Source organism: Boleophthalmus pectinirostris, unplaced genomic scaffold (assembly GCF_026225935.1).
Source record: "Boleophthalmus pectinirostris isolate CB_2022bp ecotype Guang Dong unplaced genomic scaffold, ASM2622593v1 HiC_scaffold_14, whole genome shotgun sequence".
NCBI lineage: Eukaryota > Metazoa > Chordata > Actinopteri > Gobiiformes > Gobiidae > Boleophthalmus > Boleophthalmus pectinirostris.
In genome coordinates this window covers 30,905,648-30,922,776 of record NW_026571047.1, presented here as the reverse complement: position 1 = coordinate 30,922,776, position 17,129 = coordinate 30,905,648, and the positions used below count along the sequence as shown (strand labels likewise).

Here is a 17,129-nt window from a genome sequence, read left to right as displayed (position 1 = left end):
TGTCAATGAAAGTTTAAAATACCATTACAGAGACGCAGCAGCCTTGTAATTATGATGACCAAAAAAAAAAAGAATGAAAATTTATCAACTGTGGACGTGTTGAGGCCAGATAAACATCAGCCAATAGAAAACGAGGCTGCCTCTTTATCTATTGGCTGTCAGGTCATCAATCAAACTCCCTACGTTTCTAGTGTAACTGACTCGTCGGGATGCGGGGATCACGTGGTTTATGCAGCGGTTCTTAGAGGCTTTTTCAAACCGTAGCTTCCTCACATTTCGCACAAAGTTTGTTGAGATGTCGGACGAGAATCCACGACCAGTTCGCCGCGAAAGAAAGTCGGTTTTTGAGGTCGCTGAAAGAAGAAGAGAAGGGGAAAAGGAGCGAAGACAAACCGAGGTGATTCTCGGAGATTCCTTCCAGCGATTGCGCGAATGAAGCGGACGAAGGGTCTAAAAACTGACGCGTCGGTTGCTAAATTATTTCTAGACAGGTCACTTCAACAGTAATTCTGAACGCGCACTGGCTGTAAAAAAAAAAAACGTAATTTCTAGAGTAAAGAGGCGGGAGGAGGTGTTTCTACTTGTGGAGCAAAAAAGAATTGTCGCTGCATTTCTCTTCCCTTAAAAAAATCCTCTATACAACCTTTAATTAAGTCTCTTTTAAGTTCATGTTTCTGTCTGTATAAAATCCAGTGGTTGAGTTTCCGATCAGCAGTGTCCCAGTTCCTGCAGAGGTCTATAGTCAGTGTAGAGAGCCGGAGGAGAGATCAATATTTATTCCAGTGATCCTGACAGGAGCAGAGGGACATACAACAGATTTAAACAACACATTTTAATGAGCTTGTGATCAGTACGAGCGTCCATGGTCGTGTTTTGGAGTTTGATTTTCAACAAAACTGAGAGAGTGGCTGTACATTTATGTGAGAGGGACTTGTTTAACAGCTCACCTGTTATAATTCCAGCTAAGTCAGTTCTTTATGGTCAGATAGAGTTAAAAAAAAAAAAAAAAAAAGTCAGATTAACCCTTCCAGATCGACGGTATCATATACAACAGGAGTCTCCAAAACTTTTCCTCTGGTGAGCTACTTTTACAAAATGAAAATCCCAGAGAGCGACTAGTTTTAGTGGTCAAAACAAATTTTCATTCATTTATTTATTTATTTCGGTCACAGGTATATTTTGACATTAATTCATAAACAGTCATATTTAACATATACAGACCGAAAAGGTGCAGGCTGAAGCTTAAGCTTATTCTGCCTTTACCCTTTATTCCTTTGTCAGAGCTTCATCTTGACATCAGTTCATCTTCATAAATACAGCAGGAAGAAACAAGCTAATCAGTAACAGAACAACAAAGTTCTACAGCACAAACTAAGTCTCATATTTCATGTATCTGTCCAGAGTTAAACATTTAAACTTCTTTATGAAGTGAAAGAAAGTGGTGCACAATTTTAGGTTTTCTGTACAGTTGTTCCAGAGCTCCAGCCCTTTAACAGATATACAAAATTTCATAATGTTTGTTCTGATTTTCTTTTTGATAAACATGGTTGTGCCTCTGAGCTCAGATCGGCTCTTTCGGATTTTGAACATGTTCTGTAACGATTTTGACAGGAGATTGTTGTTTACTTTGAACATGATTTTAAGAGTGTAAAGGTCGACTAAATCGTAAAATTTCAGCGTTTGAAGGTTTATAAATAACACATTGGTTGGTTCGTTGTAAGTTGATAATGTGATTGCTCTTATTGCCTTTTTTTGTAGGGTAAAGATTGGCTTTGTATTCGTCTTATATGTATTGCCCCAAATCAAGTATATGTAAGAGCCATGGCCTTAGATGAGGAACAGTTCGATGCCTATAAAACATAAACCATTATGCATAGTAGAGCACGAAGTTAGGCATCAAAATGATACATGTACGAATGGTAAAAGGATTTAATAAATACATTTTTACTTATTCAAGACAATACGTGTAATTCAGAAATCCGTTGGCGAGCTATCTGGAAATATCCTTTATATAACAGCGCAGAACTTTTCAACCGTAAAAGATAGAAATTAATGTTTTTTTTTTAGATGTGCGGCTTTCCGAAGATATTTGCAGCATTTTCCTATCCTGCGTGATGACGTACGGGAAAAAAAAAAGTCCAATGGGAACTTTGTTTTCCGCCAAACTCACGCGCTCCGTCCATTTTGATCGGCCCAGACTTTGCCAAAGAGTGTAGTGAGTCAAAATGGTCAATGCTCTGAGCGTTTGTGTTTGTAACAACTGAAAAAGCCGCTCTAAGTGCACTTATTTCTCAAAAAAATGACAAATTACGCATCTTGGTAATTGTGTATCCCTTGCGATTTATTTCAGTCACAATGTATAAATGTAGTAAACCCCATGGAAAAGCAGGAAGTGATGAGGCTCTGAGCCCTGGACCTGACACCAGCTGTTTCCATGACTGGCACCAGAAAAATCATGGGGCCATTGTATTTTTTTGTGTGTTTTGTTTTGTTTTGAGGCAATAAAGACATTTTTAGTTTATTTACATACTTAATATTTTGCAAATTTGTAGCTAAGACCCTAAATGAAGCCTTTTTTATGTCCAAAAAGTTGTTTATACATGCTTGCTGTGTGTTGTGTGAATTTAATTTTCCTTTTATAAAATTTTTATTTCTTGACCTATAGCTTTTATTACAGCCAAATTACACAACTACAGCATTAATTATAAAATAGATAATAATTTTTCCCAGATTTTGAGGCCGCTCCTGTTGCTCTAGATCCATCCTTCACAGAGTTATGACCAAAAACACATATTTGACCTTGGTTAACTTGACCGGTTTCAACCTGTAACATCCAGTGCGCCAACTTGTGTGATGATTGGGTGAATATTTTAGGCCGCAGATGCTTCAGAAATTGTCGAAATTGCCGATCCTTGATAACGGCGTGACCTTTCAATTGACCCGCGTGACCTCAAATGACCTCGGATCGTCACCAAAGTTTTTGTGCGGCATCGGACACGGGGGTTTGACCCACGTACCAAATTTGGTGACAATCGGTCCATAAATGGCGGAATTATCGCGGGTGAACAGACACGCAGACACACAGGGTGAACACAAAACCTGGTCAAAACCCTTCAGGGACCAGGTAATTAAAGGTTGTATGGAGGATTTTATTTTTTTTCAAATTGTCGATTAAAGTTCAAAATAAAATTATAGAGATGCAGCAGCCTTGTAATTATGATGACCAAAAAAAAAAAAGAATGAAAATCCATCAACTGTGGACATGGTGGAGGCAGATAAACATCAGCCAATACAAAATAAGGCCACCTCTTTATCTACTGGCTGCTGGGTTGTCAGTCAAACTCCCTATATTTCTAGCGTCACTGACTTGCCGGTGCGCTGGGATTACGTGGTTTACGTTCGCCTCTCACGCACTGATGCTGTTTACTCAACCAACACAGCGGTTCTTAGCGTCTTTTTCGAACTGTAGCTTCCTCTCACACAAAGTTTTGCACAAAGTTTGCTGTAATGGCCGACAAGAATTCGCGACCAGTTCGCCACAAAAGAAAGTCTGTTTTTGACGTCTCTGAAAGAAGAGGAGAAGGGGAAGAGGAGCGAAGCGCGACAATTGAAAATGGACAAACAGTCGCTGCATTTCTCTTTCCTTGGAAAATCTTCTATACAAAATTTAAAAAAATATGTAAAAAATATGTAATTAAAAAAAATCCAGGCTTTGGTCTTGAAGGGTTAAAGTTAAAGTCTAACTTGAGAGCTTCAGACAGAGCGGTGCCACCAGTTAGCGTCACAGCCCCAAAAGAATGTTGACGACAGCTGCGAAGAATCAAGAAATCTTTTGCAAAAGTCTTCACCTTTCGCTTTGCCCTCACATCCATTTTTCATCCTTTTTTCAATCTGACACGAAACTAAATCGAATCTTTTAGCAGACAAATCGCTTGAGGGTTTGGGGTCTAAAAAATGAAATTCCTGTATCCTTTTATATCGACGAAACACGAATGAGAAACCATTAACATCCTGGGAGATTCCTGTGGTTTTCTGTTGGCATCGGCGTCGTTATTGTCTCTGGTTTTGACCTCCAGGGACGCCCCTCGCCTCCTCACGTCCTCCCCCGAAAAACCGTGCTCGTCTTGCGGGATGGATGTGCTGACGAAGCCCCTGACACCTCCTCCGTGCTCCAGCTGAGACGCGAGGAAACATGAGTCGGCGGCATCTGTCTGCGCTATCACCGACTCCCACTCGCCGCCGTACTGCTCGCTGTACGCGCTCAAGGACATGTGGGGAAGGACTTATTTATTTGGGATTTATGATAATTTTCCATAATAGTTGGATATGTAAGTGTTCCAACTGTATTTCTGCGAGACTCCGTGAAGAAAAACTCACTGTGGAGACAATAAAGTGGAATTTAAAGGTCTAATATTCCACGAAATACCCTTCTAATATGAAACGTGAAACTTTTCCACTCACCTTATGGTTTGGAATCCGTGTATTATTCGTTCATTTGTTTTTCAAAATAAAACCAAAGGTAAGAAAAGAAAAAAAAAACTACAATTTTCTTCGTTATTGGTCTCAAAAAACAAAATAATATATAACGGCTGTTTGCCCGTTGCTGCGATGCTGGACTAAACCAGGACTAAACCAGGACTAAACTAGGACTAAACAAAGTCTAAACCAGGAATAAAACAAGACTAAACAAGGACTAAACAAAGTCTAAAACAGGTCTAAAATAGGACTAAACCAGGACTAAAACAGGATTAAAACAGGACTAAAACAGGACTAAACCAGGACTAAACAAGCTCTAAACCAGGACAAAAACAGGTCTAAACCAGGACTAAAACAGGTCTAAATCAGGTCTAAATCAGGTCTAAAACAGGTCTAAAACAGGTCTAAACCAGGTCTAAAACAGGACTAAAACAGGTCTAAATCAGGTCTAAAACAGATCTAAACCAGGACTAAACCAGCAGTAAACTGGGACTAAATCAGGACTAAACAAAGTTGAAACTAGGCCTAACCCAGGTCTTAAACAACACTAAACCGGGACTAAACTGGGACTAAACCATGTTTAAACCAGCACTAAACCAGCTCTAAACCGGGACTAAACAAAGTTGAAACCAAGTCTAAACCAGGACTCATCTTGGACTTGAGAGCGAGAGACGGGACCCCGAGCCTGTGGAGCAGTGTTTCTCTAAAGTGTGATCGGGCGTCGGTCCTTTCGCCTGCAGTCACCTGACAGTCCCAACACTCAGTCCTGGTTCAGTCCTGGTTCAGTCCTGGTTCAGTCCTGGTTCAGTCCTGGTTCAGTCCTGGTTCAGTCCTGGTTCAGTCCTGGTTCAGTCCTGGTTCAGTCCTGGTCCTGGTTCAGTCCTGGTTCAGTCCTGGTTCAGTCCTGGTTCAGTCCTGGTTCAGTCCTGGTTCAGTCCTGGTTTAGTCCTGGCTCAGTCCTTGGTTCAGTCCTGGTTCAGTCCTGGTTCAGTCCTGGTTCAGTCCTGGTTCAGTCCTGGTTCAGTCCTGGTTCAGTCCTGGTTTAGTCCTGGCTCAGTCTTGGTTCAGTCCTGGTTCAGTCCTGGTTCAGTCCTGGTTCAGTCCTGGTTCAGTCCTGGCAGTCTTGGTTCAGTCCTGGTTCAGTCCTGGTTCAGTCCTGGTTCAGTCTTGGTTCAGTCCTGGTTCAGTCCTGGTTCAGTCCTGGTTCAGTCCTGGTTTAGTCCTGGCAGTCTTGGTCTGGTTCAGTCCTGGTTCAGTCCTGGTTTAGTCCTGGCTCAGTCCTGGCTTCTTGGTTCAGTCCTGGTTCAGTCCTGGTTCAGTCCTGGTTCAGTCCTGAGTCCTGGTTCAGTCCTGATTCAGTCCTGGTTCAGTCCTGGTTCAGTCCTGGTTCAGTCCTGGTTCAGTTCTGATTCAGTCCTGGTTCAGTCCTGATTCAGTCCTGGTTCAGTCCTGGTTCAGTCCTGGTTCAGTCCTGGTTCAGTCCGGCATTGCAGTTTAAGTCACGTAAACGGGAAACAGTCGTTATCCATTTTTTCCATTTTTCATTTAAACACAAAATTGAAAAATGAAAAACAAATCGTTATCCGTTTTTTCATTTTGGTTTTGGAGACAAATAATGAAGAAAATAGTTGTTTTTTTCGTTTTCTTATTTTTGTTTTTATTTTGAAAAAGTAATGAACGAATGACACACAGATTGTTTGGTATTATAGGTTTTTAACATTCAAAATACTGTCAGTGGATTTATTGTCGTCTCTTTTAAACAAAAGGTGCACACGTTGTCGATACTTTGCACTTGTAGTTCGATCCGATATATTTCAAATCGATTCAGTACAGTTCAATAAAAAATAAAGTCTAAATCATGACTGTGACACTAAAAGTCTTTGTTAAACCACTTCTTGCGCAAAGTTAAAATGAAACACAAACATTTGAATCATCAAAACAGTGAAAATGTCAAATGTGTCGCATAAACGAGTGACTCTGGGCGATATATCGATACAGCAGCCCACGATATCGATACTTTATCATCACATTAAACAATACAATAGATTCATATTTGGATATTTTTGCACATCTCCAGCCACCAAGTCATTTTTTTGGCCACATTTTTATTTTATTGTGAGTGACTTGTGCGGTCCTCTGTGTCTTTTATTTATTTTTTATTTATTTTATTGACTTTATTTATTTATTTATTGCTATTCTGTTACTTTGCTCTCATTTTATTTTATTTACTGGTTTTATTATTTTAAGACTAATATGATTAAATCTGAGCGTTTTGGAAAACACTTTGGAAACTTTTTGTGAAATGCGCTATAGAAATAAAGTGGACTGGATTGGATTTTTTAAAACATTTTTGACGCATTTATCGCGCCGAAAACTTACAAAAACGGGCTCGCGTCTCCACAAACCCGACTCGCATGCGGCCCGAATCAAAACCTCGTCTCATTTCCATAAAAATATCATTCTTACGGCGACAGTTTTCCACAGTTTACAGCTTAAACTCTTTCTGTTTCGACGGAGAATGTTCCCAAGCTTGGTTTTTATTCTCTGTTCCCATGGCGACGTGTTGACAGAAGGTTCCACGGTGTTTTTTTTGTTTTTTTTTCTGGTAGGTCTTACGTAACGGTGTTGATTTGTGAACGCCTGGTGTAGTTTTCGTCTCGGCCTGGTGTTTATCCTTTTGCACAATGCTGGCTCTGAGCGCTGTAATTAGTCGCACAAACAGCATAAAACCTTTGTTCAACTTTCAACAAACTTTTGATTCATTTTAGTTCCGAGATGTAAACGAACGTGAAATATCTGAGAAAACTGTCCGGACGTGATTTTTTTTCCCACGTGTCCGAGAAAAATGGAAGTGAAAAAAGTCTTGTGTGTTCTGTCGGAGTCTGATCGTAAAACGTGTCCTTGTCCGATGAGCAGGAGTGACTCGGGATTGTTAGCATGCTAGTTGTTGTGGCTTTATAATCACAGCAAAACTCTACACTTACTTTTATTCTTTTATGCTCAGAGTATCAGGAAGTGCGCAGTTAGTTTGTCAGTTGTTCACTACGGCCTCAGAAAAATGTGATAAAGAAAGTGAGGAAAAACTTTGGAGCGCTGCAAACTGTTTAAAATGAACTAGGTCAGATCTGTGGAGAGGCGAACCCACTCACAGTAACAATGCAGGAGTCTCACTGTATTTATATCAATAAACACAGCTGTATTTCAATAAATGTAAAAGAGATACTGTACGTTTATTCTCCACAGTGAAGCTCTGAATCATTTTTCTAAGGCCATAGTGAACAACTGGCATGCTAACTGCGGACTTCCTGATAGTTTCACAATAAAACATAAATAATGGGATGCAGACGGCACTCACCAGAGAGCCACTCATACAATATATCTGTACTGTGCAGTATAAAGCTGTACTGCGGAGCTTTATAAGCAAAGCAATAACAGAACCATGGAGACAAGCAGGACTTAAACCAGGACTTAAACCAGGACTTAAAACAGGACTTAAAACAGGACTACATCAGGTCTAAACCAGGTCTAAACCAGGACTAAACCAGGACTTAAACCAGGACTTAAACCAGGACTTAAACCAGGACTAAACCAGGTCTAAACCAGGTCTAAACCAGGATTAAACCAGGACTAAACCAGGACTTAAACCAGGACTTAAACCAGGACTTAAACCAGGACTTAAACCAGGACTTAAACAGGACTAGGTCTAAACCAGGTCTAAACCAGGACTAAACCAGGACTAAACCAGGACTTAAACCAGGACTTAAACCAGGACTTAAACAGGACTACATCAGGTCTAAACCAGGTCTAAACCAGGACTAAACCAGGACTAAACCAGGACTTAAACCAGGACTTAAACAGGACTACATCAGGTCTAAACCAGGTCTAAACCAGGACTAAACCAGGACTAAACCAGGATTTAAACCAGGACTTAAACAGGACTACATCAGGTCTAAACCAGGTCTAAACCAGGACTAAACAACTGAACTTTTGGCGTCAGACGCGCCACGTCAACCAATCAGGAATGACTATACAGTGATGTAGCGACATTATTATCCACAAGAAGAAGAAAGAGAAAGACCCAGTAACCGGGGCCAGGAGCCACAGACATTAGCAGAGTAGTAAATATGTACATGTTCAACAGCCGAGCCGATCGCCTCCGCTGATAGTTTTATGTAATAAACACACTAAAGTCTCAACGTGCTCTGGTCCATCGCTCCGGGAAAAGACCGGGAAATGGCACTTGTTTCCAGGGCAACGGACGCCCTGGACATGCGTCAAGTATTTTTCTCCCGTTCGTCCACATTGTCCAAGACGCGCGTCGGTGGCATCTAAACTCAGATGCAAAGGCGTCCAAATAGAGGTGTCCAGCACGTTTTTTGTTTTTTTTTGATGCTCCACTCTGAACGGACCTTAAGAAAAGCCGTAATCACACTACTGTCACTAACTCTCTGTCTGGAAAGTTTCAGACTTGGAGATTTTAACTTTTATGCCGTTGGAGTAAGAGCACACATGTTTCTTAGGCAAGGCAAGGCAAGTTTATTTGTACAGCACAATTCGTACACAAAGTAATTCAAAGTGCTTTACAGAATAAGAAATACATTAAAATCATAATAAAAACAAATCAAAACATAAATAATCATGAAGATTAAAATAAAAAAAGAGAGACATAAATTGGAGAGAAGAGTGCGGAATGAAAACCTTTCAGTTATTTGCACAGTTAAACAGAAATGTTTTGAGTCTGGATTTAAACAGCGTCACAGAAGAGTCTGTCTCACATGTTCAGACTGTTCCAGGTTTTAGCTGCATGAACCTGAAACTCTGACTCCCCTTGTTTAGTCGTGACTCTGGGCACCAGCAGGAGTTGGTCCCTGAGCTCCTCAGAGTGTGAGATGTTCATATGACACTAACATGTCACAGATGGACTTTGGTGCTCGGCCATGGAGACACTTGTACAAGCAGAGCTGCTTTAAAGTCTCTGAGCCACAGGAGCCAGAGCAGAGACCTGAGCACAGGACTTATGTGCTCGTACTTCCTAGTTCGAGTCAGGACCCGAGCTGCAGCGTTCTGGATGTTCTGGATGTTCTGGATGTTCTGGATGTTCTGCAGCGTCTCACAGCTCGTTTGGAGAGACCAGTGAGCAGAACATTACAGTATCTAACCTACTGGAGACAAACGCATGGATAAGTTTCTCCAAGTCTGATTTAGACAGTAAACCTTTGATTTTTGCTCTGTTTTTTAGATGGTAAAAGGCTGCAGATGTTATTGATTTGATGTGGCTGTTAATGTTCAAGTCTGAGTCCATTATTACCCCTCGATTTCTTGCCTGATTTGAAGGTTTTAGAGAGAGAGACTGGAGGTGATGCTGACACTGTCCCTTTGTTTCTTACTGCTTAAAAGTTACATACTGTAGCTTTAACAGTTGCTTTCTTTTTTATGTTTTACTTTTTTGTGCTGATAAAGCAGACGTCACAGAGAAAAACAATTAGTGATGATATAATGTGACCATTTCTTCCCCCTTGTAGACGTAGTTATAATCATCTTAATCATACATTCATTAAAATAAAGTAATAAATAAACATAGGGAAAAGAGAGAAATAAAAATAAATTAATTGTGAGTAAATAAATAAATCAACCAGAGGAAAAACTAAATAATACCTGGAATAATCAGTTGTTTTATTGACAAAGAAAAACTACATTAAAATTCATCCTTTCCTTGGGCTATTTTTGTGAATCAAACCACTTCCTGTTTACGTTTGTGTTGTAATGGCCCCTCGCTGTTTCCCACCACCGCGTCTCAGCTGTAGTTTTTCTGTTTTTCCGCTCATTCTGACATTATTTTCCCTGTTATTGATCCGAGCTCCGGATGCTAACAGCAGGCAGCGGTCGGATCAGCTTTAGCTCGTGCATAGATCAATACTAAAGGTTAATATTTCCAGGCCAGACACGGTGGAGCTTGAGGGTGAACCGCGCACGCTCTGACGGACGCAGCTGTGAGGGAGACTTCTAGGTTTTTTATGCTCCACGTTTATGTTTAGTTTGAGTTTAAAGCAGGATTTTTGTGGTTGTCCAGAGCGTTAGTCCTGGTTTAGTGACGAAAACTGGTCTAAGAAAGATTTAAAGATCCATTCTGTAACTTTTCTGGTGCTGGGTGTTGATACTAAGTCATAAATATTATTCTGTGGAGGTGTGATGCTAACTGGAGGCATGTTTTGTTTTGTTTTTTTGTCAAAAACTACTACTACATCTTCTACTACTACTACAACAACTATTACTACTACTACTACTACTACGACTATTAATACTACTACTACAACTACTACAACTATTACTACTACGATGACTACTACGACTATTAATACTACTACTACTATTACTATTAATACTACTACTACTACTACTACAACTACGACTACTACTACTACGACTATTAATACTACTACTACTACAACTATTAATACTACTACATCTTCTACTACTACTACTACAACTATTACTACTACTACTACTACTACTACGACTACTACAACTACGACTACTACTACTACGACTATTAATACTACTACTACTACTACGACTACTACGACTATTAATACTACTACTACTACAACTATTAATACTACTACATCTTCTACTACTACTACAACAACTATTATTACTACTACAACTACGACTACTACAACTACTACGACTACTACGACTATTAATACTACTACTACAACTACTACTATTACTACTACGACTATTAATACTACTACTACAACTACGACTACTACAACTACTACGACTACTACTACTACTACTACTACTACAACAACAACTATTATTACTACTACAACTACTACTACGACTATTAATACTACTACTACAACTACGACTACTACAACTACTACGACTACTACGACTATTAATACTACTACTCCAGCTACTCCAACTACTACTACTACTACGACAACTACTACGACTAATACTACTACTACAACTACGACTACTACAACTATTAATACAACTGCTGCTGCTACTGCTAGTACTACAACTACTATTGCTTCTACTACTACAATTACTGCTACTACTGCTACTATTGCTACTACTAGTACTATTACGAGTACAACTACTGCTACTTCTACTGCTACTGCTGCTACTACTACTACTACTACTACTACTACTACTACTACTACTACTACTACTACTACTACTACTACTACTACTACTACTACTACTACTACTACTACTACTACTACTACTACTACTACTACTACTACTACTACTACTACTACTACTACTACTACTACTACTACTACTACTACTACTACTACTACTACTACTACTACTACTACTACTACTACTACTACTACTACTACTACTACTACTACTACTACTACTACTACTACTACTACTAGTACTACTACTACATTTCCTTCTTCTACTTCTGTCCCTGTGGAGTTTTGCTTTGCCTCAGTTTCTCTTTGACCTTGTTTAAATCCTTCGGGACAATCGACTGATGCAGCAAAGTCCAGTTACGAGTCAGATCTGTGGAGAATTCGTGTTTTTCACTTTGAGCAGTACAAATGTAAATAATTAAATACTCGTGTATGTATATTTAATGCCACACTACGGAACAATCCAGGCAAAGAAATGACATCTCCACAGAGACGAGCGAGGAGAGAACCTGAACCAGGAGTAAACCAGGTCTAAACCAAGTCTAAACCTGGTCCAAACCAGGACTGAACCAGGTCTAAACCAGGTCTAAACAAGGACTGAACCAGGTCTAAACCAGGACTAAACCAGGTCCAAACCTGGTCCAAACCAGGACTGAACCAGGTCTAAACCAGGTCTAAACAAGGACTGAACCAGGTCCAAACAAGGACTGAACCAGGTCTAAACCAGGTCTAAAGCTGGTCCAAATCAGGACTGAACCAGGTCTAAACAAGGAATGAACCAGGTCTAAACCAGGTCTAAACTAGGTCCAAACCTGGTCCAAACCAGGATTGAACCAGGTCTAAACAAGAACTGAACCAGGACTAAACCAGGTCTAAACCAGGACTAAACCTGTAATGAACCAGCACTAAACCAGGTCTGCATCAGGACTAAACAAGGACTAAACCAAGACTAAATCAGGACTAAATTGGTTCAGAATCTGGACTAAACCTGCACTAAACCAGAACTAAACCAGATTTTCGTTGTATTTGTAGTTTTGGAGGGGTTGTCCGTTTATGACACGTGCCATAACTTTGTGTTTGAAGTAGTTTTGAGTGACACGTGTTCAGTCTAAACCAGGACTTAACTCATTTTGGGCAGATCTGACCCAGGACCAGCCCTGTTATTGTTGGTCTTCTCCCAGCTGTTGTAGTAACATCTGTTTTTCTGTGTTTTGACGGTTGAACTGAATTCGTCAGCAGCTCAAACAAGTCTGACTCAACAAACCCTCAACTCTCAAACGTTACTCAGACTCTGTAGGACCCAGGGGCCCCTCTTGAGGATTTCCCGGTACTTTTAAGTTTAAACACAGAATTTCCAGTATCTAATGCAGATGCTGATGTAAGTGACCCAGACAACACGGCAAAGGAACAGACACGATACTCAAAACTGATAAGAAACAATAGAAACACTCTGTATTTACACACTAGATTGTGATTTTTAAATTGTAGTACTGTACTTTTTGGACTATAAATCGCTCCGGAGTATTAGTTGCACCAGCCAAAAAAAAATATATATATATATATATATATATATATATATATATATATATTCCCCGGGAATCGAGAAGCAGTTTTGATCAGATTTCCCGGGGAGTCGAGAATCTTGTTTTGATAAGATTTCCCCGGGAATCGAGAAGTAGTTTTGATCAGATTTCCGGGGAGTCGAGAAGTAGTTTTGATCAGATTTCCCGGGAATCAAGAATCTTGTTTTGATCAGATTTCCGGGGAGTCGAGAAGTTGTTTTGATCAGATTTCCCGGGAATCGAGAATCTTGTTTCGATCAGATTTCCCGGGGAATCGAGAATCTTGTTTTGATCAGATTTCCCAGGAGTCAAGATAGTTTTGATCAGATTTCCCGGGAGTTGAGAAGTAGTCTTAATCAGATTTCCCGGGGAATCGAGAAATGGTTTGAATCAGATTTCCTGGGAATCGAGAATCTTGTTTTGATCAGATTTCCCGGGGAATCGAGAATCTTGTTTTGATCAGATTTCCCGGGAGTTGAGAAGTAGTCTTAATCAGATTTCCCGGGGAATCGAGAAATGGTTTGGATCAGATTTCCCGGAAATCGAGTATCTTGTTTTGATCGGATTTCCCCGGGAATCAAGAAGTAGTTTTGATCAGATTTCCCGGGAATCTAGAAATAGTTTTGATCAGATTTCCCGGAAATCGAGAATCTTGTTTTGATCAGATTTCCCGGGGAATCGAGAATCTTGTTTTGATCAGATTTCCCGGGAGTCGAGAAGTAGTCTTAATCAGATTTCCCGGGGAATCGAGAAATGGTTTGGATCAGATTTCCCGGAAATCGAGAATCTTGTTTTGATCGGATTTCCCCGGGAATCAAGAAGTAGTTTTGATCAGATTTCCCCGGGAATCGAGAATCTTGTTTTGATCGGATTTCCCAGGAGTCGAGAAGTAGTCTTAATCAGATTTCCCGGGGAATCGAGAAATGGTTTGGATCAGATTTCCTGGGAATCGAGAATCTTGTTTTGATCAGATTTCCCCGGGAATCGAGATAGTTTTGATCAGATTTCTCGGGAGTCGAGAAGTAGTCTTAATCAGATTTCAAGGGAATGGAGACATACTTTTGATCAGATTTCCCAAGAATCGAGACATAGTTTTGATCAAATTTCCCAGCAATCTCAGGTCCTGGGATCAAACCCTGCGTTACATGCCCCAAAATCCTGGCTACTTTCTGAAAAAAACATTAAGAGTCTCCTGGTTTCTCATAACCGGGACACTGACTCATCCGGGAGACTGAACTCAGGATATGTAAATAACCGGAATACTCAAAACTGTACACACACTCACTTTAATTTTTAGTAAATTATTGGTTATGTTTTGTTTAAATCCATTTTTTTCTTGAGTTTTCAGACAATCTACAAACTTTGCCATGTTTCCTAATGTGTAATTTCACTACAAAACAAATTTTTTTTTCCCGAGAATCGTGCACTTTGTTGATAAATTTGTAACAACGGGCATTTTTCCACACTTTTAAATGCTTTTTCTTATTAGTTTTTTAATGTGTCTGGCTTGTGTTGTCTCCCCAAAAGAGACAATTACTGAACAGAAATACAACTTTTAACATCTCCTTTGTGAATTTTCTGCTTTCGTGGAACAAAGTCGTTTTTTCTTTTTATACCGACGCTTTCAACTGGGACGATTCTGCGGCGAAATAAATGGAATCTTGTTTTTAATTTAGTCTCAGAGCAAAGTACCAAACTGAAAAATGGTGTCTTTTGGTGTTTTGTAGGTGATAATAAAGTAACATGTAAACTTGGGTTTTTAAAGGTGCATTGTGTAACTTTTCTGGTGGAGGGTCAAATGCTTTTCTCCATGGATTGTTTCACACCATAGTTAAATACTGGATAAATCCTCTTTTAGTCCTGTTTTAGACCTGTTTTTAGGACTTTTTTAGACGTAGTTTAGTCCTGGTTTAGTCTTGGTTTAGATCTGGTTTAGATCTGGTTTGGTCCTGGTTTAGACCCGGTTTAGTCCTTGTTTAGTTCTGGTTTAGACCTGGTTTAGTCCTGGTTTAGATCTGGTTTAGTCCTGGTTTAGTCCTGGTTTAGTCCTGGTTTAGACCTGGTTTAGTTCTGGTTTAGTCCTGGTTTAGTCCTGTTTAGATCTGGTTTAGTCCTGGTTTAGATCTAGTTTAGTCCTGGTTTAGATCTAGTTTAGTCCTGGTTTAGTCCTAGTTTAGATCTGGTTTAGACCTGGTTTTAGTCCTGGATTAGTCCTGGTTTAGTCCTAGTTTAGTCCTAGTTTAGTCCTGGTTTAGATCTAGTTTAGTCATGGTTTAGCCCTGGTTTAGTCCTGGTTTTAGTCCTGGTTTAGACCTGGATTAGTCCTGGTTTTAGTCCTGGTTTAGTCCTGGTTTTAGTCCTGGTTTAGACCTGGATTAGTCCTGGTTTTAGTCCTGGTTTTAGTCCTGGTTTAGTCCTGGTTTTAGTCCTGGTTTAGTCCTGGTTTTAGTCCTGGTTTAGTCCTGGTTTTAGTCCTGGTTTAGACCTGGATTAGTCCTGGTTTTAGTCCTGGTTTAGTCCTGGTTTAGTCCTGGTTTAGTCCTGGTTTAGTCCTGGTTTTAGTCCTGTTTAGTCTGGTTTAGTCTGGTTTTGGTTTAGTCTAGTTTAGTCTGGTTTAGTCCTGGTTTAGATCTAATTTTAGTCCTGGTTTTTAGTCCTGGTTTTAGTCCTGGTTTAGTCCTGGTTTTAGTCCTGGTTTAGATCTAGTTTAGTCCTCATTTAGACCTGATTTAGTCCTAGTTTAGTCCTGGTTTAGACCTGGTTTAATCCTGGTTTAATCCTCGTTTAGACCTGATTTAGTTTTAGTTTAGATCTGGTTTAGACCTGGAATTATTATTTCCAGGAGAATATTTTAATTCCAAACTATTTAATTCTGAACAATTAATCCGGAATTTAAAAAACAGGACGTAAACGTGACCAGACAAAACGACAACCTCTGCCTCTGGAAAAGGATTTGACAGACTCCAGAAACCAGAAAAGTTCCACAGTGCGTCTTTAAATCCCGTCGGTTTACCGGAATAACTACGGAAGAGGGAGCGCGAGAGGGGAACACAGAGGAGCCATTGATCCCACTCCTCCGTCGCTCCACAATCATCCTCTGTTCATTTATTACACCTCCGCTCAATCCAATATTATTTCAACATTTCCTCCTTTTTTGTTAATAAAATCTGGTGTTTTTTTTTGTTTTTTTTTTGCGGCGCAGGTGGCAGCCAGAGCCGGAGTTTACGACGTCCTCGACGGTTTGGGCTTTTCCGAGTTCGAAAACCCTCGGGACACGGCGCTGGCCCGGCTCCGTCACCGATGGCAACGGCAGGAAGTGCAGCCGCTTCCTGTGAGAGGCCAGTTCATCTGAGAAGAAGAGAGGGAAGAAGAAGAAGAAGAAGAGAGGAGAGGAGAGAGGAGGAGAGGAGAGAGGGAAAAGGAAGAAAGGAGAGAGGGGAAAAAGGAGAGAGGGAAAAGGAGAAAAGAAAGGGGCAACGGGGGAAGGAGAGAGAGGGGGGAGAGAAGGAGAGAGGGGGAAAGAAGAGAGGGATGGGACAGAGAGAGAGAGGAGTGGAGAGAAAGAAGGGAGAAAAAAGAGGTTAGAGGGATAGGAGGGAGAAGAAAGGAGGAGAAAGGAGGGAAGAAGAGAGGGGGAAAACGAGAGAGGGGAGAGAGGGAGGAAGAGAGATAGAAATGGAAAGAGAGGGGGAGGGGGAAAGAAGAGAGGGATGAGAGAAAGGGTGGAGAAGGAAGGGGGCGAAAAGAGGGATGGGAGGCAGAGAAAAGGAGAGGGGGAACGAAGAGAGAGGGAGGGAGAGAAGAGAAGAAGAAGAGGAGAGGAGAGAGGGAATGAAGAGAGGGGAGGGGTGAGGGAAATAGAGGGAGAAATGAGAGATAGAAAACGAGAGGGACATTGGGGGAGAGAAGAGAGGGATGGAGGGAGGAAGAAGAG

The 17,129-nt window shown here is 40.6% G+C and overlaps 1 protein-coding gene across 2 annotated transcripts in view; it reads left to right on the top strand.

The window, feature by feature from the left end:
* The window catches only part of pald1a (phosphatase domain containing paladin 1a), a 225,728-nt gene extending 209,142 nt beyond the window's left edge, over positions 1-16,586 (top strand). For both annotated transcript variants that reach the window (XM_055150024.1, XM_055150025.1), the window contains exon 20: positions 16,398-16,586. In XM_055150024.1, the coding sequence (XP_055005999.1) occupies positions 16,398-16,547 (150 nt within the window). In that variant the 3' untranslated portion in view covers positions 16,548-16,586. The remainder of the gene's footprint in view (positions 1-16,397) is intronic.
* The last annotated feature ends 543 nt before the right edge of the window (positions 16,587-17,129 follow it).